The following is a 25,222-nucleotide window of genomic DNA, read 5'->3' as shown; positions in this document are numbered from 1 at the left end:
CACAAACCCCTCCGGACAGCATCTGCTTGAAGTCTACACACTCCCATATTCTCACTCAGCAAAACTCAGTCAGCGAAAAAACCATGGTACAACCAGCCGAACCTTAACTCCCACCCTGACTAAGGCACAAACACACTCACTTTTAAAGGGAGTTAACAACACCATAGTTCAGCGTTTCTGTCACCTTAATGGGAACCACCTGCTTTGCAGCTGTTACATTACATGTGTTTTCTTTTCCGCAGTAAAATTTATTCTTTGTAAAATGCATTTTCTAACAAATACAGTGCAAATACTAACAGTGACCACAGCAGATGGAACAAGGCTCTTCTCTTTGCCCATAGCTAGGCACAACACATCTGTCCCCAAACTGCTGCCCTCCAGACCAGAGCTCTCATCAGCCCCAGCGAGCATGACCAATGGTCAGGGATAATGGGACTTATTGTCCAGAACATCTGGAGCCCATTGGGGGTGTGGAAGGCTGGTCCAAGGTCTGGGCTTCTGCTACCTGAGATCCTTTTACTTAGAGATGACAGGGATTGAATCCAGCACATTCTGCATGCAAACTGCCACTGAATCATGCCCCCATCACCAGGGACATCAGATTGTAATTCCTTCAGGGTGGGAGGGAGAGATCTCATGCCTCTTGAATGCTACGGGGCTTTTCTTTCCACCAAGGCCTTAATATTGTCCCCATGCTGATTTCTCCTGACAGCAACAAGGAGCAAGCATAGGGCAGAATGTCATGTGGCCATAGCTCAGTGGTGGGCCGTGCGGAAGGGCCCAGACTCAATTCCTGTCATCTCCAGGTAGGGCTGGGTGAGGACCCTGCCTAAAACCCCGGAGAGCAGCTGCCAATCAGTGTGGACAAAGCTGAGCTAGATGGACCAATGGTCTGATTCAATTTAAGGCAGCTTTCTCATTTTCTAAATCTAGGCCTTTGCATAGGCCTGTTGCTGAGGTCAATCTCTCCATCCCCAAACCTAGACTACTTGTCTTTCTGGATCTCTGCCCAACCAACTACCCCTGAAGCCTTTGCTGACACTTTATCACAGACAGCAGATTTCTAGGGAGAGGCACAGCAGACATTTATCCTGTTTCTGTTCTGTTGTTTTGTGGCTTTTCAATACTGGCATTAAATCTGTTGCCGGTGACGTCTTGGCATCTTGCAAGGAGTTGATATGGGCAATACTGAGATGCTTTGGAAATAAGTGGTGGGGCCTTTGTCTAGTTAGCCCAGCCTTCCGCTTGCGATGTCAGGTTGAAACACCCCCCACTTCCTGGAGGGATGCAGATAATGTCCAAAACGAGAGCCTCGGAAACAGTAAAGATGAACAGGAGGCCATTGCTCTTTGCAGATGCATGGCTTTTGCCACCTGTTCACATTTAAATGATCTCAAAACACATTCAGCTTAATTACTCGCCAGATTAGCCGGTTGCAAAAAAAAAAAGGGAGCATTTGTGCACCTCTGTTTTACCATATGTGCACATACATACAGTGGTACCTCGGTTTACCTACGCTTCAGGTTACAGATGCTTCAGGTTACAGACTCCGCTAACCCAGAAATAGTACCTCGGGTTAAGAACTTTGCTTCAAGATGAGAACAGAAATTGTGCTCCGGCGGCGTGGCGGCAGCAGGAGGCCCCATTAGCTAAAGTGGTGCTTCAGGTTAAGAACAGTTTGAGGTTAAGAACGGACCTCCAGAACAAATTAAATTCTTAACCCGAGGTACCACTGTAGTTTGTATAGCCAAAGACTCCTCCCTGACTCACATTTGCCTGGTTTGCACATAACACTAAGCCAATTATCACGTCATGAGAACGAGCAATTGTGCAGATCTGTCCACCTAAATGAGACTTGCTACGAACGTTGGGAGATTCAGGGCCAACAAAAGGAATCACAGAATCATAGAATTGTAGAGTTGGAAGGGACCCCTGTATAGTAAAGATGCTGAATATACTTAAGGACCATAACTCTTTGTCCCCAGTTTCTCAGTTTACTGCCTTGTTTTTATTCCAGTCTTTCCCCAGCCTGGTGTCCTCCAGATGGTTTCGACTACAACTCCCATCAACCCTAACTGCCATGGCCATGATTGGAGTTGTGGTCCAAAGGATCGGAAAGGCGCCATGTTGGGGAAAGCTGTTCTAGTCTGTCCCTGTAATACATCATGGTTCCTACCAGGTGGAACAAAGTGTTTGATTGCAATACAGTGGTACCTCGGGTTAAGAACTTAATTTGTTCTGGAGGTCCGTTCTTAACCTGAAACTGTTCTTAACCTGAAGAACCACTTTAGCTAATGGGGTCTCCTGCTGCCGCCGCACCGCCGGAGCAGATTTCTGTTCTCATCCTGAAGCAAAGTTCTTAACCTGAGGTAATATTTCTGGGTTAGCGGAGTCTGTAACCTGAAGCGTCTGTAACCTGAAGCGTATGTAACCCGAGGTACCACTGTATTTTAATTTCCCTCCCGATTCACAAAACAGTGATACTCCCCAACATCATATATCACTCTGAAATATAACCTCATGTTGAACCTTGAATGCAAGGTGCTCCCCTCCACTGCATTTTGTAGGTTCGGGGTAAGAAAGATTCACATCTTAGAATCTCTTTCTGTCCTGGAACGCATTAGTTGAGCAGAAGGTTGCCGACATGGCACCCATGAGTGCCCATCCACCTACAGAGGCCTTCCTCAGGTTGGAAGGAATATTCTGTTGTAGGCAATATAATAGGTTGTAACGTGTGCTTGGTTATGGTATATGAATGGTGTTGCTTACAGTTACTCCAGTTTGCAAATATACTCATGGGACCCCAAAAGTTGACAACCCCAGTTTTTAATACATGGTCTGTATTTTTTTTTAATCACATGTTATTTCTAAAAACCATCTAATGTATAGAATAGTTGCTCACACTCAGTAAGAAAAAGAAGAGAAAATTCACAAGGAGGGGAAATGTTTTGCTCTGGAATGAAAGCCTTCATTAAGTCAATTGGAACTATAATTGACATAATGGTACCAGGACTACAGGCTGTGTAATGAGCTTTGATTGAAAATCCTCTTTCACTTTAAACTTGCTGCTGAAGAAATGAGAATACACGTCTTAATTTTTATACGGTGCTTTAAATATATATATGTATGTATATAGTGAAAAAGAATTGGATTGACTTCTTGATAACGGTTCTTGTTTCCAGTATAAGCTCTCCCTTTTATGACCAGCAAAATTACCGCAAATATCAGCAAGAAGAAACTTTGTTTAATAAACTCATAAATTAGAGATTATTGCATTCTTACCACCAGCAGTCCACAAAATTGGTTAATATGTTATTTCTTATTAGTTTGTTTGTGCAGATGCTGGAACAAAACTAGCTGAATCATTGATCTTACACAAGCAAATGATCGCTTCCATCCCTGGAGTAAGTAACAAAACATAAGTCGCCTCTTCATAAGCTATGAATTTCTTCACTATTCCTTAGCTTTGTAGCCCAAATTTTCCAGTTGGAAGGAACTTGAGACAGAAGAAGAGTATATATATTTATCTCCATATCCTTGACTACTGGCCATGCCAGCTGGGGCTTGGGATATAAAAAGGCAGTGATTTCCACTCTATGCTATGTTGAACACAATTAGCACTGTTTCTTTTCTGCCACAGTTTGGCTTCCACTAAAACCTACATTATCTACTTTGCTTTGGCAGAAACAAACATAATCAATTATTTAATTAATTTCAGTTCAAGGAAAAGGCAAAAACTGTGCAGAAAATAACATCATTGTTTATGTAACATTGGCCTTCATCTGATGTAATAGTAATAGTAATAGTAATTTATTATTTGTACCCCCCCCCCATCTGGCTGGGTTTCCCCAGCCACTCTGGACGGCTTCCAACAAAGATTAAAAATACATTAAAATGTCACACATTAAAAACTTCCTTGAACAGGGCTGCCTTCAGATGTCTTCTAAATGTCAGGTAGTTTATCTCTTTGACATCTGATGGGAGGGCGTTCCACAGGGTGGGCGCCACTACCAAGAAGGCCCTCTGCCTAGTAGGAAGCTTGTGCCACCATAAATCTGTTGCTATTTATATCATGGGACTCTTCTTAGGTAAATAGATACGTAAATGACCCCTGGCTGGACAGAATGGAGTCAAAGGTTTGTGCTAATCACTGCAGAATCATATGGCATTCCATACACTTTGAAACTTAGTGACTTAGTTTCAATATAGTGCATGTTTTCTGTCTTTCAGGAGAAGAAACTCCAAACCAGGGGTCATCAACCTTTTTCAGCTGTGGGCCAGTCCACCGTCCCTCAGACCATGTGGTGGGCCGGACTATATTTTGAAAAAAATAAAATAATGAACAAATTCCTATGCCCCACAAATAGCCCAGAGATGCATTTTAAATAAAAACACACATTCTACTCATGTAAAAACACCAGGCAGGCCCCACAAATAACCCAGAGATGCATTTTAAATAAAAGGACACATTCTATTCATGTAAAAACACACTGAGTCCCAGACTGTCCACGGGCCGGATTGAGAAGGCGATTGGGCCGCATCCGGCCCCCAGGCCTTAGGTTGCCTACCCCTGCTCCAAACCTTCTAAGCTTAAATGATACTAACAGTCACACACCATTCCCCAGTTGAACTATAATGTTTTTTGAGTTAGGATGATACAGTGGAGACTCTGGTAGCTTGAGGGCAGGGGTGGAAACGTGGAAGGGCAGATTATTCTGTTTGTACTCAACATATTTAGTGCAACGGGGAGAAACTGAATAAAAAGAAAGAGAAAATGCTTCAGATTCAGTCATTGGTATTCAAGGGGCTGCCGCACAATACCCTTTATCGTTCTGTCATTCAGTTTGAAAGAAGCAACACGTGGAATCCTTCTTCCAAGCCCACTGGAAGATGGAGGAGACTTTGACAGGGCTCTCTGTGACCTTATTTTTGCTGTTTGTTGTCCTGTCAAGCCAACTGACAGGCGTAACTGTGGAGGAGACAGAAGGTGGTGTAGTTCAGCCCTACGTAGATTTTATATTAGCATAGAGAAATGAGAAGCACTTGGGTCAGCTGCGAAAATGCAGAATTTGAGCAGATCGTCTCTTCTCTCGCCCTCCGAATTCCAGCAAGTGAACCTCAACTGAGACTCTCTGAATTTGTGGGCCCAAATCATCGCTCGTCAAAGAGGGGCAATCTGTTATCCATATCAGCTGATTACTTTGGGTCGGAAAAGGAGTTAAGGTTGAATATTTCGTTGCAGGACTGACCAGTTACATTCTGAATTCTCTGCCCCTCCACTCCATGCCAGAAAAAAATCAACTACAACCTTACCACGATTGGCAGCAGCCAGTGTTAGGATAGTAAGCCTAAAAAAATCACAACCACTTACAGTACTATTAGTCCTTTTGCAATCAGTTACTCATGTAACTGATTAGGAACAATATTTGTCTTGAGATTAATCAACTATAAGGCTGCAATGCTGTACCCACTTACTGGGTCCAACTGAACCAGGTGGGATTTACTTCTGAGTCCAACTGAACCCAGTGGGACTTACTTCTGAGTAGACATATATAGGGTTCAGGATTCAGTTGGTTTTGGGCTGGGTGAGGGAAGGAAAATGGATTTCCATTATTGTGCTTTGAGGAGCCCTGATAGTTGACCATTGTTCTTCTATGTTTTAGTGTGGAACAGCGGCCATGGAATGCATGAGACAGTACATTGGTGAAGTTTTGGATTTTATTGCCGATATGCATACGTTAACTAAATTAAAGGTGAGTATAGCATTCAGACACATCAGTTGAAATGATGTTATTGCCTCCTTATGGGAGTTCTGCATTCCGGCCAGCCATATAGTTGGGAGAACCTATAGATGCTTTCTGAAAGCTCTTGCCATGTTTTATGGGAGAGTTGAAAAAGTAGCTTCCTACAATAATGATTATAGAAAGGGTGACTGTACAGTGGTGCCCCGCAAGACGAACGCCTCGCAAGACGGAAAACCCGCTAGACGAAAGGGTTTTCCGTTTTGGAGGCGCTTCGCAAAACGAATTTCCCTATGGGCTTGCTTCGCAAGATGAAAATGTCTTGCGAGTTCCTGCGGGGTTTTTTCCCTTCCCCCCCTTCCCTAAGCCCTAAGCTGCTTATCAGCTGATCCGCTGATAAGCCGCTTAACAGCTGATCCGCTAAAAGCCGCTAAACCGCTAATAGCACTAATCTGCTAAGCTGTCAATGGGCTTGCTTCGCAAGACGAAAAAACCGCTATACGAAGAGCCTCACGGAACGGATTAATTTCGTCTTGCGAGGCACCACTGTATAAGCAGAAAAAAAAGACTGCAAAAAGCAGAAAATATGGACCAGGGTTCACAGGGGTGTCGGGCCTCATGCAAATAACTTGTGTTAGGCCAGTGGAACTGCTGAGAATTGCTTGCTCTGCTGAAGCAGGAAGCAGGGCCTTGTTGGTGATTGCACCATTTGAAACTCTCCCCCCCCCCGAGGTACGGATGGCAACTTCATTGTTGGACTTGGATTATTTAGTCCCGACAGAGCAAACTGTTGGAGGAGTTGTTTAGCCTGTTCTGGGGTGTCAGGTTGCCCTGTTCTGCCCTGTGTAAACTGTATGATCTGATTTCCAAATTGTATTTGGTTTTAATTTATTGGGTTTTGGTGTGTATTTGTTGCACTTTTGGAAGTTGCTTTGGGGCCCTTGGTGAAAAGTGTTCTCTATAAGTAAATGAATAAATTCAACTCCAAACACTCATAACTATCAATAAACAATAAGAGTAGCAGGTTTTTTAAAAACTCCAATCATAACCAAAGCTCATTCTCAATCAACCAGCTCAACCAAAGACTTGGGCAAACAAATGAGTCTTCACCTTTTGCAGGTATAATAAAAGGTATTTGATAAATGGAAAGAAGTATCATATAACCTGGACATTCGCTCTTTAGTGCAGCCTTTAATGCCCATCATTTGTAGTTCAAAACATCTGGAGTAGGTGAAAGCTGCTCTAGTGAACACAGTGTTTTCATATAAACGGAACAGCTTCCTTGGCCTTCTAAATGCATTTAATCACCCACATGTCTTACTTTCAATACCCTCAATATGCTGAATGTCCTTCCACCACAGAGTCACATGAAGACCTGTTCCCAGCCATTGCATGAGGACACTTTTGGTGGGCATCTGAAGGTCGGTTTAGCCCAGATTGCTGCGATGGAGATCTCGCGTGGCAATCACAGGGACAACAAGGCTGTAGTTCGTTACCTCCCTTGGCTATACCATCCTCCATCTGCAATGCAACAGGGGTAAGGAAGTATCGACTGCAAACAGTGTAACGTTAAGAGCTTTAAAATGCACACCAGATGGGTGTGCCATCATGAGGGGTGAAAGTGGGGAGTTGCGTCTATCACTTGTAATGGCAAATGTGGTCTCCGGGAGGTGAGGGTAGCCGATGGGTCTCAACCCCTCGATGAGTTAGGACTTCCCCTGCATGCGAAGACAGTCTTCCCTGGACCCAGCAATGGGTCCATCTGTCAAGAAGGTGGTTTCTGCACATGCTGTAGAGGGAAATGAGGGGCAGATGAGGCTTCTCAACCTGGGAAGGTAGGCCATCTGGGAGAAGGAAAACGCTGATCCTAAACCTCATCTGCATTGTGGGTTCTTTTCGGGAGAAGAAACGGCTCTGCACCAAACCAGAGTGGAGTCCCTAAGACGGTTTGATGGTGCCTTCTTCCGGCAACTCCTATAGCCAAGCCAGTGCCAAACGTATTGCTCTGCTTTCCTTTGGACCACATCAGCAAGGCTTGTCATCTGGGCAATTCAGGACTGCCTAGCCTTGCACCCCAAAGAGGTCACTTCAGTTCACCCCAGAGCTGCACTCCATTGTCTCTTGAGACAGATGGATGGCAGCAACATCATCACTATGTACACACTAGCTGGGGAGCAGGAAAGAAACTGAATTTTCCTAGAAACAAAACATTGCAGTTTGTGCTACTTCCCTTCAACAAAAATGACACATTGAGAAAAGACATCTGAATCTGCACCACAGTTCCAGGGGCCAGGTACAGAGCCTGAGGACCGTGTTTGGCCCTCCGCCTGAGATTCCCTACCCAATTCACTGTTTGAAACAAATGGATCACCTGAAAAGGCATGTTAATATGTACTTTGCCTGTGTTTTGCATCCATAATACAGTAATGCTCATGCATTTATTAGCATAATAATATTTCAAGGCATGGGGAATAAAGCCTTTGGGATAACAAGACACTGAAATGCATTTTCTTTTCCAACAGGCCCAAAGAATTCATTGAATGCGTATCTCATATTCGTTTGCTCTCGTGGCTCCTGCTGGGGTCGCTGACGCATAATGTCATCTGTCCAAATTCCCCTTCGACATGCATGCCCATTCCACTGGACGCTGGCTCTCATGTCGCTGACCACCTCATTGTGATCCTGATTGGGTTTCCAGAGCAGTCCAAGGTACAAATATTCTGCTGGTTGTGCCTAAACAACATTTGACTGTATAGATTTCAGCCTAATTAACCTGAATAGCTGCCTACTCTGCTGCCAACTTGCCTGGGTAATTAAGATCCTTGTCAGAGCTACTGCCCCTTGACAGTGGATGCTGAGAAGACTCTGCAGCTGTTGCACAGTCTTTTGATCAGATGCTGATGGTCAATAAAGTTGGGTGAATCTGTCAATTTCCATTTCTCATTCCCTCCAGCCTTAAGTTCAGTTCTCCACTTTAGCCCTCATGAAAATTCATCAGCGTCTGAGTACAAATTTCTCCCAGTAGCTTTGTGTATAATTAGCCCTAATATACAATTTTTATTTTATTTTTTGCAAAACAGAGGTCCTTAGCAGAATGTACTTTGGGGCATTATTTTTAGTGTTTCATTGCAAACTTCGTCCTAATATATGCATATCTGTGCACATGGCTTGGCTGGAGAATTGCGTTACAAAATTCGAAGGAGCTTGAATTTCAAAGGGTGGCTATGTTTCACTTTGCATACTGTTTTAGAAAGTGTGAATTGGGTAGGCTCATCTTTAAACGAGAACTGAATCAAGATGTCATGTGCATGCAGAAGTTCCCAGGTTCATTCCCGGTCACCTCACATGGACATGACAAAGGAGGCAGTACAAGAGATTAAAATATTGAACGTTTTATGGAGGATTGGAGCCTTTTTCTCTGGAAAACATTAAAGTCAACAGAAGCGGGATCAGGATCTGAAATAGCAGTGGATGGGAAATGGATAATGAATTGGATTAAGGGGGAAATAAATGAATAATTACTGTAATGAAGGGAAAATGTAATTGATAAAGTATGTTATATAACACAGCAGGAAAGAGTGGTTATGGAAACACCTAGGAGAAAGGGTTGGAACTCAACTTGTAAAAATTCTTTTAAATTTGTAGTTAAATTGTTAAAAATCCTTGAAACTCAGTTTTAAAAATTGGGGGGGGGGATCCCTGCCATCTCCAACGAGAGCTGGAAATGTTTCTACAGTAGTACCTTGGGTTACATACGCTTCAGGTTACATACACTTCATGTTACAGACTCCACTAACCCAGAAATAGTACCTCGGGTTAAGAACTTTGCTTCAGGATAAGAACAGAAATCACACGGCAGCAGCAGCGGGAGGCCCCATTAGCTAAAGGGGTGCTTCAGGTTAAGAAGAGTTTCAAGTTAAGAACGGACTTCTGGAACGAATTAAGTATGTAACCAGAGGTACCACTGTATTCTAAAACCCTGCAGAGCTCTTGCTGGTGTGGACAGGACTGAGCCTGACAGACCACATGTCTGTGTTCCCAGCTCCCATCAGCCTCAGCAAGCATAGCCATTGGTCAGGAATGATGGGAATTGTCATCCAACTAAATATGAAGGGCACCAGGGTGGAGAGGCTGTTCTAAACACTCCAATATTCTTCCATTTCCTTTCTCTCCCTGTTCTAACAAGCTCTGTGGTTCTGTGAGTGTTTCTTTTTCACTTTTAATGGCCTTCAGCTTGTCTATCCTTTTGCCTAACTCTAGCCTGTGAATTATAAGCCTGCTATTTCAATATGAATGAGTTGTCATATCGCTCACTGACAGGGAAGGAAAATCTGAGGGAATTCTTGACAGAGCTATATTTGATTAGGATTGCTTTGACGGGCGGGCGTGTTATTATTGGACGAGGGAATTGTCATGCTCTGGTACTCTGGGGCAGGGTGTGCGCATCCCATAATGCACTGCTGGAAGGAAAAAGCTAACGCTCCCCACCCCCCGGTTCTCTTTTCTGCAGACGTCCGTCCTGCACATGTGCTCCCTCTTCCACGCCTTTATATTTGCTCAGCTGTGGACGGTGTATTGCGAACAAGCGGCGGTTGCGCCCACGGTGCAGAACCAGAACGAATTCAGCTTCACCGCCATCCTGACCGCCCTGGAGTTCTGGAGCCGAGTCACCCCGAGCATCCTCCAGCTGATGGCACATAACAAGGTGGTGAGTCAGAGGCAGTGAGCAGAGCTAGGCGAGATCCCACAAAGCCCCAAGCAATAGATAGACCAGGCATAGGCAAACTCCGGCCCTCCAGATGTTTGTGACTACAATTCCCATCATCCCTAGCTAACAGGGCCAGTGGTCAGGGATGATGGGAATTGTAGTCCCAAACATCTGGAAGGCCGGAGTTTGCCTATGCCTTTAGATAGACCATTTGAAAATGAAAATCTTAGGGCATGCACACATGCACACAACTGGCAGCCAGAAGACTATAGGGCTATATAGCTCAGTAGTAGAATAAATTGCATTTCCAGGAGAAAATCTTGCAATGTGGCAGCACGCATGCTTTGAGACTCCCTGGCTGTTAAGCAAGCGCCCTTGCAACATTTCATAAATAAATGGAATAAATGCATAAATATTGCTTTAGATTCCTGCTGAAAGCTTATTATTATTATTATTATTATTATTATTATTATTATTACCCTGCTGGGATACATTTATTTATTGAATTTATATCCCAAAGGAGCCCAACATTATTAGGGTCGCCATATTTTGAAGAGCAAAAAAGAGGACACATTTGCCAACTTCTGCTTTTAACTATGGATCACTATGGCAACTCTACCTGTGAAAAAGAGGACGTGTCCTGGAAAAAGAGGACATATGGCAACCCCACCCAATATGGACTCCCTTGGGAGGTGGTGAACTCTCCTTTCTTGGAGGTTTTTAAGCAGAGGTTGGATGGCCACCTGTCATGGATACTTTAGTTGAGATTCTTGCATTGCAGGGGGTTGGATCAGATGGAATTTAATTGGGTTGTTCTGAAGTTTAATTAAAATATCCAAATAACGATGAAGGAGGCTACCAAAAGGGTTTAACTTTATCAGCAATATTGAAAATTCCATGGCCTTTTTGTTATCGAGTTACATTTGCCTTGGTTTACCTTTATATTTACATCACATAAAAGTTTAAATGATATTTACAACCCAAGGCTGGGAGACACCCCCCTGCCCTGCATGCCATGTTTTATGCTTTGAAGATTACATATTCATAGCTCGCTGCTGATTCAGAATGATAAATCACTTTGGATGGGCAGGGAATAAATAGGACCTAGATAGCAAGTTAACTTCAGAGAGAATCCAGTAAAAAAAAAGTTGTGTTTTTTATTTAAAAAAATCTGGCTCTGCTATGCATGGCGGTTGTCCTGGATGGGATGCTTGAAAAGCCTTTTCAAGGTTAATTGAAATATACAGAGCATCATTGGGTTGCACTGGTGGAAGCTAAAACTGAATAAAATCTCTTAAAGATTGTCATGGCTATGTGAAAGGTAATGTTGGGTTTCCACTTCTTTACTGGATAATCAGTCTGATGTGTTGATGGTTCAAGGTGATAGCTCAGTAGGTAGAGCATGAGACTCTTGATCTCAAGGTCGTGAGTTCGAGCCCCACATTGGGCAAAATACAGGTGAAACTTGGAAAATTAGAATATTGTGGAAAAGTTCATTTATTTCAGTAATTCAACTTAAAAGGTGAAACTAATATATGACATGGCTCCCCAAATCAACAGACTGTGGAAACTTCACACTGGACTTCAAGCATCTGTCATTGTGTGCCTCCCCATTCTTCCTCCAGACTCTGGGTTTCCAAATGAGATGCAAAAGCTGCTCTCATCAGAAAAGAGATTTGGGGAGCCATGTCATCAGCTGGTGTTGGTCCACTGTGCTTCATTAAGTGCAGGGTCAACACAGCCGTCTACCAGGAGATTTTGGAGCACTTCATGCTTCCTTCCGCAGATGAGCTTTATGGGGATGCTGACTTCATTTTCCAGCAGTACTTTGACACCTGCCCACACTGCCAAAGGTACAAAAACCTGGTTCAATGCCCATGGGATTACTGTGCTTGATTGGCCAGCAAACTTGCCTGACCTGAACCCCATAGAGAATCTATGGGGCATTGCCAAGAGAAAGATGAGAGACATGAGACCGAGCAATGCAGAAGAGCTGAAGGCTGCTATTGAAGCTTCCTGGTCTTCCATAACACCTCAGCAGTGCCACAGGCTGATAGCATCCATGCCACACCGCATTGAGGCAGTAATTGATGCAAAAGGGGCCCAAACCAAGTTCTGAGTACATATGCATGCTTCTGCTTCTCAGAGGTCCAATATTGCTCTATTTGCAGTCCTTGTTTTGCTGATTTCATTTAATATTCTAATTTTCTGAGATTGTTAATTTGGGGTTTTCATCAGGTGTATGCCATGATCATCACAATTATAACAAATAAAGGTTTGACATATCTCGCTTTGCATGTCATGAGTCTATCTCATATATTAGTTTCACCTTTTAAGTTGAATGACTGAAATAAATGAACTTTTCCACGATATTCTAATTTTCCGAGTTTCACCTGTATCCCTCCATTGCAGGGGGCTGGAATGAATGACCTGTGTGGTCCTTTTCAGCTCTACAATTCCACGATTCTGTATTGCTTTCATTTAAGTACCATACTAATGAATCTAGGTTAATCCCATCAGTCTCAGGTTTTTGGGTGTGTTTTGCTTTCACGACAATACGGCACTGAGTATTTACTTTATTTCAACATCTTTCCCCCCTCCACAGATGGTAGAGATGGTATGTCTCCATGTGATCAGCTTGATGGAGGCTTTGCAGGAATGCAATTCCACTATTTTCGTCAAGGTAGGTCAATTCTCCATTGAGAATACTTTTTCCTTCTTCTTTTTTTAAGATGGTTAGAATTCAAAATCCTGTGCATCCAAAAGGAGAAATCGCAGTCAACAGAACTGGAATTTTTCCTGTGCTCCAAGTAGCATGCAGGACAGAGATTCCTTCATTCATAATAGAGAGGAAATAACTCTGGTGACTGGGTTCAGCTGGTAAAACAGCTTTCGGTACAGCTTTCATGTAACTCAGCTGTATCCTTTCCCCAAAACGGTGTGGTTCTTAGGAAACTTGGGTCAAAGAGACAAGGGGAAAATACAAGCGATCGTTCTTCTCTGCTTTCTTTCACCCTTTTTACCAAAAAGCTGCCTTTGTTCTTCAAAAGGTAACATCTGTTGCCAACTGATGGGCTTTCTCTTGGAGCATTAGGTGGGAAGAGCCATCAGAACACATGCAGAAAATTTATTTTTTATTTTGTTTATTTAAGATAAAATGTTTTTGCCGAGGAAGACCCCATTCCACTGTCCTAACAGCTTGTACCATCAGAAAGTTTTTCCTGATGTTTAGTTGGAATCTCCTTGTAATTTGAAGCCATTGGTTCGAATCCTACCCTCCAGAGCGGGAGAAAACAAGCTTGTTCCATCTTCCAGGTGACAGCCCTTGAGATATTGGAAGATGGCTATCATATCTCCTCTCAGTCTCCTCTTTTTCAGGCGAAACATACTCAGCTCTTTCAACCGTTCCTCATAAGGCTTGATTTCCAGAATCTTGATTGTATTGGTTGCTCCTTCAACTGCCTTCATCCCCAGTTGCTAGCTGGGGCTAATGGAGACAGCTTCTGCACCCCAGTTTTCTATAGGTTAAACACACCTCTTTCGCCCCATGGGGCATACAGCATCCTAGCTGTTTGGCTTGCTGCCTGCTTGTTAGGGATCCAGGCTTGTCCATCTCTGCTTCTGTGTGTAAATGACAGTCACTGCAAGGGCAAAGCCATCTTCCTAACATTTCAAGATCTCGCCTCAGTGCTGTAATGTAGTTGTGTTCTGCTCTTCACTGGGATTCCCTAACCAATCCTGTTGGTAATTAGGGACAACGACCCACTAAGAGAACACAGCCAAGTATTACGCCATCTGGTTTGGTCAATGAAAGCGCATCCTCTGGAGGGTGGTTTATCTCATGCTGTCAATACTGATTAGGTTGTACACGGAGCTCTAGGGAGCTTAATTGGAAAATTGCAAATCTTGATGCCATTTGGAGGAGCGCTTTAGAACAATATGTCCAACTCCTTAAATAATATGGGAGAGCGCGGATAACATGTCAAAAGGGCCTTCGGACTTGAAGCGAACCTGGCACACACTTAAAAATAAAATAAAAACAACAACCCCAAACAAATCAACCGTTGCAGCCCTCTTTGTTTCTTCCACAGAAATCTGAGCTTAGCAAATGCCAGAAGCAGGCACAGTTAGCAGATGTGATACAGGCATGTCTATGTGCTGAGAAAAATGTGGAGGTTTGGTTGAACACCATCCTCAAGGTATTGCGGGTTACAGGTGACGCCTCCTGTGTGTCACAGGAGCATGTACAGAAAAGTAGGCCAATGTGGGCACGACCACCGAGGGCAAACTTTTGCAGGACACATGCTGACGGTGGGTGGAATGAAGCCAGTAATGTTCCCAAAGCCCAAAGAGGTGACTATCCCCTTTCCAACCCCTCACACTCTTGCTCTCTCCCTCTTCTTCCCCACCCAGTGGGCAGGTGGGGAGGGACAGATCACTCTTGCCAGAGATCTGAAGTGATCAACCACAGAAGGTGTGTGTGTGTGTGTGTGTGTGTGTGTAGGACCAAGGGCTGCATGAAAGTTGAGAGCGGTATTAGGTTAGGGTTGCCATATTTTGAAGAGCAAAAAAGAGGAAAAATTTGCCGACTTCCACCACACCTGCTGAAATTCCCCTTTCCACGCACACACCTCTTGCTAAAGGTGCAGACGCTCCTCTCAGCCTTCTCACCTGGAGAGGCTGCTGCAGATTCCCCGGTCCTCTCACATTCCCGAAGACCAAAGCCTTCCTATCCCTTAGCAGAAGTCATTTCCCCCTGCTGCTGGCAACTCCATGTGCATCATTCTCACCCCACACCAAGACCCCCGCTTCCTCCTCCCTCCCCGCTTTCCAGTTCCCTGGCCACCTGCCACCTTCCCCAGCACATTCCCAGCCCGCCCCAGGGACCCTCTCTCCATGCAACCCCTCACTTTTAGCACCCAGCATCCTCAAATGGATATATTCACAATCGGTTTTCCTGCTTTACCTACCCCTGGTCTCCCAGGTCCTGGTCCAATATTCTAACCTCTACACCACCATTTTGCATGTAGAGCAGATGTTCTGGCACTGGGCTATGACAACCCTTCTCCACCTTCCTAAAAAAAGGGGGGGAGCCACCATGTACAGGTCAATTTAAATTGACCATGTGACAGCTGCCACTGCTCAGTGGAGTTGGTTGCACGGCCAGTGGCACATCACATGGACTGAGTAGCTCTTTAAACACCTCTGCAATTCCCTCCCCTGCCTGTCAGTTCTGGAGCTCTGAAGACAATTGCATAACCCCAATGGCACCCTGCAGTACATAGGCAGTCGCAGGCACCATGGGGAGCAATTTGAAGCAGATTCCACACCATGGCAATTTCGCTGGAACTAGTTGCAGTATCTTTACAAAGCAGAAATGAGGGGAAAACTGATTACAAAAATCTCAGCAAAAATGTGTTTTTAAATAAAGTTTAAAGTCATTTATAAATATCTCTTTTTTAAAAAAGAAAAATGCTCTTGTTTTTCTGGAATATTTAAACATCAGTTTATTAAAAGATTTTACTTTTTTAAATAAAAGACATGGCACAGAGCACAGCTTAGCCAATGTTCCCTGCAAATGTTTGTTGCACTACCTGTGAATGAATGTTACCAGCAAGGTTTATGGTTTGTTCTTCAGACTAAGAAAATTAGTCACATCCTCTTCTGACTGTGTGTAACTATAACAACATGGTGACTGTAATGAATTAATTCTCACTACGCCAAGGAAAATAATGCAATTTCTGTCTTCCATCAGCTGATCCCGATGTGGCTGCCAATGATTCAGTCCAATCTAAAGGTAGGCTCCCCACTTCCAGCTGCCCAACTTCAACCTTTTCCCCATGTATTTTTATGTCAGAAAACATTGAATTTTGTGCCCAAATTCACCATAAGAATTCTGGATTATTTGTTTATTGCAGTTATCCGTTGCTTACTACAAAAACACATCAAAGCAACTTGCAATTACAAATGCATACATGATACAAAATGCAAAATACGTCAAAAAGAAGGGTAATTCATAGACTAAAAGTGTCCTGCAATTAAACTGAAAGTACAAATCCTATCCCACTCTATTAAAAGATGGACACCAAGACAGGCTTGGGTATCGTCATACCCTATGACCCTAACTGAATGCCAAATGCCTATGTGGGCATGAATGTATTTGCCTTTTGGCTAAAAGCTGGCAATGATCGCGTCAAGCACTCCTCCCTAGGAAGAGCATTCCACTATTTGGGGAGCCACCACTAAAAAGGCCCACTGTCATAATGCCACCCTCAGCATCTCCCTCAGAGGGGGAGCACAAAGAAGGGAGTAAATTATTAGTTTTTATTTCTTTATTCAGGAATATTTACACCTCACCTACTAACCAAAGTTCTCAAGGTAGTTTACAATACATTAAAATACAATAAATTAGGCAATGGTGCAGTAGTCACTACAGCTGCATCTTCTGGCCTAGGGCTGACTGTTGAAGCAGCTAGATGTGAGTCCCATGCAGGACAAGACTGCTGGTGTCTCTCACAGCCCTGGCCCTAGTAGGAGGTGCTGGAGAAGCAGAGATGCGTCCCTCTGGGGTCTCAGATGTTTCTACATGAACTGAGACTCTAATAAGTTCATCCTCAGCCATGTCGTTGTACCTTTGCCCATTAGGGACACGAGTGGCGCTGTGGTCTAAACCACTGAGCCTCTTGGGATTTACGATCAGAAGGTTGGCGGTTCAAATCCGCACGACGAGGTGAGCTCCCGTTGCTCTGTCCCAGCTCCTGCCAACCTAGCAGTTCAAAAACATGCCAGTGCAAGTAGATAAATAGGTAATACTGCGGCAGAAAGGTAAATGGCATTTCCATGCACTCTGGTTTCTGTCACAGTGTTCCATTGCACCAGAAGTGGTTTAGTCATGATGGCCACATGACTGTCTGTGGACAAACGCCGGCTCCCTCGGCCTGAAAGTGAGATGAGCACCACACCCCATAGTCACCTTTGGCTGGACTTACCTTTACCTTTTACCTTTGCCCCATGCAACCCAGGACAAGGGAGTCTGGGGCTAAAACAGCTTGCAAAAACTCCCCCAAACAAAACCCTTTCCAAGAGATGAAACAAATGCAGCTCCTTCAGAATCCGATAAGGAATCACTGAACTTCCACATGGCTCAGCCTCTCAGGGCCATGCAAGGGAAGGAAACCAGAAGGCCAAGGAAGAGAACTTTAGAGAGCAGCACAGATAATCAAGCTGACTCAGGCGATTCTCTGTGAAGCCTCAATTAGGTGCACAAAGCAATACAAAGGCAGACCCTTGAGGAGCCATGCGGTTTGCGCAGCAGAGCAGGAAGCTCTGGGAGAGAGAAGCAAAAGCACTGGTTCTTTTGTTGACATGTGGCTACTGAAAACTCATATAGACCTGGATGAATCATCTGAAATGGAGGGGACTCCGTCCTTTATAAGAGCCACACTTATCACAGCCTCATTGTCTTGGGTTGTGGCAGCTAGAAAAGTTGTTATTTTTGCAGGCCTGTAATAAATAGGGGAGCGCATTGGATTCAGAGGAATGTAGGAGTGTAGCAGGATGCTTCAGAATTATATGGGGCTCATCAGAGGTGAAGCGGGATCTCTATGAGGAGGCATGAGGCGAAGAAAGGACTTTGTGGCACCTCTGCAATCCAGACATAAAAAATGCTACAGACATTAGTGTTTGCATGAAAGTCCTGTCTCCTGCATTTACCAACAATGCCAGGGTGAGAGGATACGGGGAAGACAGGGAAAACATGAGCAGACTGTGACTGACAGGTCTAGCATGCAACCAGAGGGAATGATTTCGTCAGTGCTGTCCAATTCCAGTTCTGGGGGTGGGCGGGGGGGGGGGGGAGGAAGTAGCTTTGCTAGAGTGCAACTTGCATCTCTTAAGTTTAAGGAAGATGCCAGGAAGGGAAGGAGAGGGGAATGATTTTACCCTGGATGGTAATTTGTTTCAGTTCTTTCCACTCCAAATTAAACTTTTAAAGTGCTTAACACAAAGGCCCCTGCACCTCTTTGCAGTTTGGCAGGTTTCAAAGCAGCTCACATTAATAAGGAGACTACAGTAGAGGGAAATGTGGGTTTTCGCCCCTGTCTTATGCTGGGTGTGAATATTGATTGTTTTATTTCAGAATGACATTGTCTTAAACAATTGTTTGAAAGCTGATTTTTATAGCCCATGGTTGAAATCCTTTTAAAATAAAGAAAATGACTGATATATCAAAACAAACAATTCAATTCAATTCAAATCTTTATTATGGTCATAGACCAGCATAAAAGCGTGGGATATAGGCATTTAAAATCTGAAAAGCGTTTTGGAAAGCTAAAGGGTATTAAAACAGAAGGTGAATATGAAAGTCTATAAGAATTTAAAAGAAGCTAAAAGAAGGGATAGGAGCATTGGGTGGGTGTGGAAGAGCATAAAAGGTTGATACATAAAAGACTTTAACTATTAATTTACAGAGCTCTCTGATATGTTCATTTAATCCAACAAATTAAAAAAAAAACCCACCTTTTGTATATTTTAACAGCATTTATCTGCTGGGCTGCAGCTCCGCCTGCAAGCGATCCAGAGCAACGTGAACCATCATAGCCTTAGGATGCTGCAGGGATCGGGCCAGATGAACACCAACTTCACCGTCCTCCGCAAGTGGCTGCAGTGCACCCAGTTTAAGATGGCTCAAGTGGAGATCCAGTCGTCTGAAGCAGCCTCTCAGTTTTATCCGTTATGAACCGGGCAGAACCTTCCAGAACCTTCTGCTTAGACTAGCAATAATAGGGCTAAAAGCTATAAGACTAAAGGCCATCCTTAAAAACAGTACTGTAGCTACACTTTTTTTTCTTCGTCTGGTAGGTGTATACAAATAGCGGAGGTTAGTGGTCTGGTCACGTCCACTCCTAACCACAAATACGTACTTGCTCTTGTGGGTAGCAGTCCAGTGTCCTCTTCACATTGAGGGTACACCAAATGAGGGAGGCAGTGTGCCTCTGAATGCCAGTTACTGGAAACCATAGCGGGTGAGAGTGCTGTGGCACTTGGGTCCTGCTTCCCGACTTCCCATAAACATCCGGTTCGCTGCTGTGAGAACAGGATGTTGGAACAGATGAGCCATCGGCCTGATCCTGCAGGCTCTTCTTATGTTCTTCTGAGGCCTGTGCGTAGCAAGATGTTAAACTGTGTGTGCTTCAAAATTTTTCCTCCTTCCCTACCCCCACCCGACCCTAAGAAATTACTCTTCCCCCTGCTTGTTACTTTTAATATCTTTCAATCCCACCGTTGTTTGTGCTCACCGATACCAAGGAGTGCTCTGTGCTGCTATTTTAAAACAAGCAGGGTTTTTTAGAAACCTCCTCAGTGCTTTCTTGCTGCTGTTGTCGTCTTGGAACTCAAAACTCAGTAATGCAATAAACCTTGTCACTTTAAGATAGTGACCCTATATAATGAGGATTTTTGCAGGCGTTCTTTCTTTTCTCTTTTCCAAAAGGCGTTGGCCACTTCAAAGCATGACTGGTTGCCAGAGAGGCAGGTCCAGAAGTGCCCCTTATAGAGTAACCCTATGCATATCTGCTCAGACGTTAGGCCTATTGAATTCCATGGGACTTAGTCCCAGGTAAGTGTGCCGAGAGCTGCCACTTTACAGAGAAGGTGGAGAAGGGGTTGTTGAGAGAATCGAGTTGCTGGGATTGCACCAAGCAAGGCAAGGGGTGGATGGGTGGAGGAGCTTTATTCCTCCTCCTTCTGTGGGACATCTGCTCTAGGCTCCGTGTAGGCCTCCTCCTTCATCATCGGGGAAATGGGAGGACTTGGAATCATGCAGATCCAAGGCTTCCCCCAATCTGCCCCTGCAACACAGCCTTCTTGGGCTTTTCCAGCACCAAAGGAGCAATGGAGGTGGATGTTTGCAATGAGGAGGCCCCTGGAAGCGACTTCCTCCCGTGGCCACAGACCTCCCTCTCCACTGGTGAGGGTGGAGAAGGCTGCATCATCAAATGACCCCTTAGCCACCCTTCTCTGGGAGCTTCAGGTTGCTCCTTTGGCATCCCAGGAGAGAGAAAACCTTCCACATTAACCGCTTGCCAAGGGAAGGTAGGTGAGAAGGCAGTTGGAAACATTAAGGGTTCTAGAGTCAGTTCTGGAATTTTGCTTTGAGGGATCGGAGAAACCTGAAACCAGTCCTGCTTGTAGAGAGCATTCTTACAAAAGTGCACTTAGAAATTAGGTGGCTAAACAGTTGTCCTTTTCATTTTAAGTAAATTAAAGTGCTTTAACATTGTTTCACCACTGGTACTTCCCTGCAGTCCTCAAGCTACTAAGCATCTCTCTGTATACTACCTTGTATAGTAATCCTGTATCTTATTCCTTCTTAAATACTTGTATACTGTAAGATTTAAAACTAGTCCCATTCCCGCGGTCACTAGGGAGAACATAAACTTCCTAGCTTCCCCTGGGAAAAAGGTTTGGGATTGTAGATTTGCATATAGTACATAGAAATTATAGAGTCACTGCATAGAAAGCGATGTTAAATATTTTTAAAAAGCGAATTTTAATAGCCTTGAGACAGACTGATCTGCTGAGATGTATAGAGAAGCCCATTGTTGCTTTGCACTTGGCTTTGAATCAGAGCCTAACAACAGAAGAATTAAAATTTAACCTTTTCTGTGTATACATAGCCGAGATATACTGTATTTATTGCTGTAATCTGCTGAACAAAAGAACACAATTTTAAGCTTTATATTAAAATGCTATAAAGTGAACAACTCTTTAATACTACTCTTAATAATATTTGTTATTATTTTCCTTCAAATAAACTCACTAGCGTGTTACATTGGATTTGTCGTCATTTATCTCTGTACGTACCTGCAGCACAGCAGTGGCAAAAACTACTCTCCATTGTGAAGGTTGTGTGGGTTTTGTGCCCTTGCTCGTTTGCAGGCAATTACACAGCATTTTAAATGCAGTTGGGGCATGTGCCAGTTGCTCAGATAGAAAAATATGAAACTACACATTTAGAAAACATTTGAAGCATAGGACTCTGCCTTATGCTAAGTCAGATCATCGGTCCATCTAGCTCACTGTTGCTGGCACTGACTAGCAAGAGTTTCCCAGGGTTTCAGGGTGGAGTAATTAGGTGTGTGGGTGCTCTTTCCTAGCGTGGACACCCAGAGCCTGCAGGGGGAGTGGTCCCCATAGGACCTGTTTCTACCGTTCCATCATACCACCCCAGGGATACAAGCAACTCAGCAGAGCATTATAAGGCTTTGCATTCCTTCCTCTCTGGGTTCATATAAGTTGCCCAAGCTCAGGATCTCAAGTAATTTTTCTGTGTCCTCTACTCTGGGTCAATGGGGGGGGGGGGCATTCTACACACATGAAGAGGAGTTTTGGATTTAATATCCCGCTTTATCACTACCCTAAGGAGTCTCAATGCGGCTAACATTTTCCTTTCCCTTCCTCCCCCACAACAAACACTCTGTGAGGTGAGTGAGGCTGAGAGACTTCAAAGAAGTGTGACTAGCCCAAGGTCACCCAGCAGCTGCATGTGGAAGAGCGGGGAAGCAAACCCGGTTCACCAGATTACAAGACTACCGCTCTTAACCACTACACCACACTGGCGATGCCTGGCTGGTGGACCCTGGGAAGGGAAGATCTCCCAGGGTGGGAGGCTGGGAGAAGAAAGGGAAGCTCCCAGGTGAGAGCTGGGAGAGTCCGCCCACTTCTGTGTGAGACAAAGGTGAAGATCTACCTTCAAGAGAGGACTCTGCATTTCTCCTCTCTTTGTTTTTATCAAGATTGGTTTCTTTTACTGTATTATGAAAAAGCTTTAATAAAATATTAGTTAGTAATTGGTTGGTTGGTTGTAAGCCACTTTGGGGGTTGTCTTGGGCAAGCTAATGTAAGAGAGAGAGGAGAGAGAGAGAGAGAGAGAGAGAGAGAGAGAGAGAGAGAGAGAGAATCATCTGGAGAGGAAGTGCTGGATAGGGGTACAGTGCTCACACCCAGATATCCCATTCCTTAACATTTTCTATTACAAGACCTGGGTGCCCAAAGAGCAGCAGAGGGCTGAGAGCGTGGGCACCTATGTTTTGAGACCATTTGCCAATTATATGACAGTTATTTGCTGTACTCACACTTGGAAAAGCCAACCACAGACACTGTCCACTAAAATGCCTCCATCTTCTCCAAATTTATACACATTGGCCCTGATCCAAGGATGCTCTTCTACAAGGCATCAGGGAAGGAAATCAACAGGGCTCAATGTGTACTTTCAACCTTTTGATATACATTTAAGCCCCTTACCACTGTGGTGTGATTACTGTTGGATCAGCATGAAATCATGAAAGAAATCGTTGTGTGCATGTCTGGGTTGGGGACATAATCCAAAGGGTGTTATTTAATTGGATAAATACTAGAGACATCTTTATCGGTACCCAACAATACACAATGTGTCAAGTTCCTACATTGTTAAGTACAGTATTTTGTAAATCAGCATAAAACCACCAACCAGCAAACCAGAGCAGTTGCCAGATCTGAGTGCCTTCTTTATCCTAAACCTATCAAGGCTTTCTGTACAGTGACTGGAGGGTTATGACCATATGCTACATACAAAGACCTGGGACATTTGTCTGAAAAAAGAGTTGATTGCAAGGATATTGGAGGAAATTCTGGACTGCAAGTCCTGAAGTCCTTTCTAGCTCAGGTAGTGCGTGTGGCAATAAAAGTTGGCCTTAGGGAAACCTCAACAGTGTGACGCGGCAGCTAAAAAAGCCAATGCAATTCTGGGCTGCATCAATAGGAGTATAGCATCTAGATCAAGGGAAGTAATAGTGCCACTGTATTCTGCTCTGGTCAGACCTCACCTGGAGTACTGTGTCCAGTTCTGGGCACCACAGTTCAAGAAGGACACTGACAAACTGGAACGTGTCCAGAGGAGGGCAACCAAAATGGTCAAAGGCCTGGAAACGATGCCTTATGAGGAACGGCTAAGGGAGCTGGGCATGTTTAGCCTGGAGAAGAGGAGGTTAAGGGGTGATATGATAGCCATGTTCAAATATATAAAAGGATGTCACATAGAGGAGGGAGAAAGGTTGTTTTCTGCTGCTCCAGAGAAGCGGACACGGAGCAATGGTTCCAAACTACAAGAAAGAAGATTCCACCTAAACATTAGGAAGAACTTCCTGACAGTAAGAGCTGTTCGACAGTGGAATTTGCTGCCAAGGAGTGTGGTGGAGTCTCCTTCTTTGGAGGTCTTTAAGCAGAGGCTTGACAACCATATGTCAGGAGTGCTCTGATGGTGTTTCCTGCTTGGCAGGGGGTTGGACTCAATGGCCCTTGTGGTCTCTTCCAACTCTATGATTCTATGATTCTATGATTCATTAAAAATAATAGAATTTTGGGAGTTGGAAGGGACCCAAGGGTCATCTAGTCTAATCCCTGCAATGCAGGAATCTCAGCTAAAGCATTTAAGTTGAAGCCAAAACCAACCATTTAGCAAAAATTGGAAGTGATCTGCCTTGGAAAGTTTCCCTGTCGCAGAAACTTACTTTGTTCATCCAAACGTACAAAAGGGCTCTCATTTGATTTGTCTTAATGAGATTAATATTCAACTTCTAATGTGTAGATTGTGAATCGTCACTCGATTGACAGTAGGCAGAATGGGGATAGCTGTTTGCAGAAGATTCCCCTCCCTCCTGCAGCCTCCCATGTCCCCCTAAATCTGTTCTGCCCCCCCAACCACCAGGAGCAGTTTTGGGGTGCGAGAGTTGCAGGGGAGAGTAAGAATCGCCAAATATTATTTCCCTCCCCATTCTGCTGATGAAAACCTTAGTGATAACAGAGTGGAGGCAACCCTTTGAGTCATCTGACTGTGGGAAATAACATAAAGTCACTACATGCAGCCAACCAACTAATCCTAGCTAATGACATGTGCAAGAGATTTGCTGGACGTAGCTCAAAGCCGCCAATACTCCGTGCAGAATCTCTTTGGCACAAACCTGCCAAAACCACAAGATCACCTATGATTTTTTTTTAAATCAAGATGCACTGTTTTACCTCTTTGAAAGTTAGTAAAATATTAAAAAGCCATAAGCGTTCTGTTTGCCCAGCTACTGAATTATACATGGAAAGAGTTGACCTAGCCTTCCATTACGTCTATCAAACTGGCGGTCATGGTTGGTTTGCCAGCTTTGATGGGGAGCTGGTTAAATACAATTTCAGACTGCTGTGTTGTCCAACATTGCCGGTGTAAGGGTATGCCTAGGGATCTTGGTGCGTGAGTCCCTATTTATTTGTTGATTTGTTTGTTCATTTTCTCTTATAAAAATGAATTGCCTTTCCACCTGAAAGGAACCCAAGGTGACTTGCAACTCACACAGCAGCTAAAACAATAAAAAATATAAACAACCATCTAAGCAAGAACTTTAAAATGCCCAGGAGAACATAAAATGTTCTCTCTCCAAGTGACAGATGCCAAAGGGCGGCTTAGCTGAATGTTCTGCAGGTTAATTTTTGGAACTTGAGAGAAGTGATTCCTGGGGTGTATGAAAGCCCTATTAATGCTACCTCTTTGTGGCTGTACAACAACACACACAGAGACCATCTGTTTCTTGAGAGGCTCTCTCTCTCTCTCTCTCTCTCTCTCTCTCTCTCTCTCTCTCCCCCCCCCCCACCCGGGTTTCAGTGCTCAGCAAGTACTGGTAATCTCAGCCAATCAGGGTTCACAGGCTCGACTAGATGCTATCATTGTCTATCACATCATTCCAATGTTGTG

The 25,222-nt window shown here is 44.1% G+C and overlaps 1 protein-coding gene across 7 annotated transcripts in view; it reads left to right on the top strand.

Moving 5' to 3' along the window:
- Window positions 1-19,979, top strand: part of UNC79 (unc-79 homolog, NALCN channel complex subunit) — a 124,521-nt gene extending 104,542 nt beyond the window's left edge. For 6 of the 7 annotated variants that reach the window (XM_079947648.1, XM_079947649.1, XM_079947646.1 and 3 more), the window contains 8 exons: window positions 3,327-3,404; window positions 5,664-5,753; window positions 7,103-7,278; window positions 8,264-8,450; window positions 10,252-10,449; window positions 13,055-13,132; window positions 16,205-16,246; window positions 18,986-19,979. In XM_079947648.1, coding sequence (XP_079803774.1) covers window positions 3,327-3,404; window positions 5,664-5,753; window positions 7,103-7,278; window positions 8,264-8,450; window positions 10,252-10,449; window positions 13,055-13,132; window positions 16,205-16,246; window positions 18,986-19,186 — 1,050 coding nt within the window. In that variant the 3' untranslated portion in view covers window positions 19,187-19,979. The remainder of the gene's footprint in view (window positions 1-3,326; window positions 3,405-5,663; window positions 5,754-7,102; window positions 7,279-8,263; window positions 8,451-10,251; window positions 10,450-13,054; window positions 13,133-16,204; window positions 16,247-18,985) is intronic. The other variant, XM_079947645.1, reaches the window with a different exon arrangement.
- The last annotated feature ends 5,243 nt before the right edge of the window (window positions 19,980-25,222 follow it).

This window comes from Podarcis cretensis (assembly GCF_951804945.1).
Source record: "Podarcis cretensis genome assembly, chromosome: 1".
In the NCBI taxonomy this organism is placed as follows: domain Eukaryota; kingdom Metazoa; phylum Chordata; class Lepidosauria; order Squamata; family Lacertidae; genus Podarcis; species Podarcis cretensis.
Note: the sequence above shows the minus strand (reverse complement) of the source record. Positions and strands in the feature narration are given on the sequence as shown.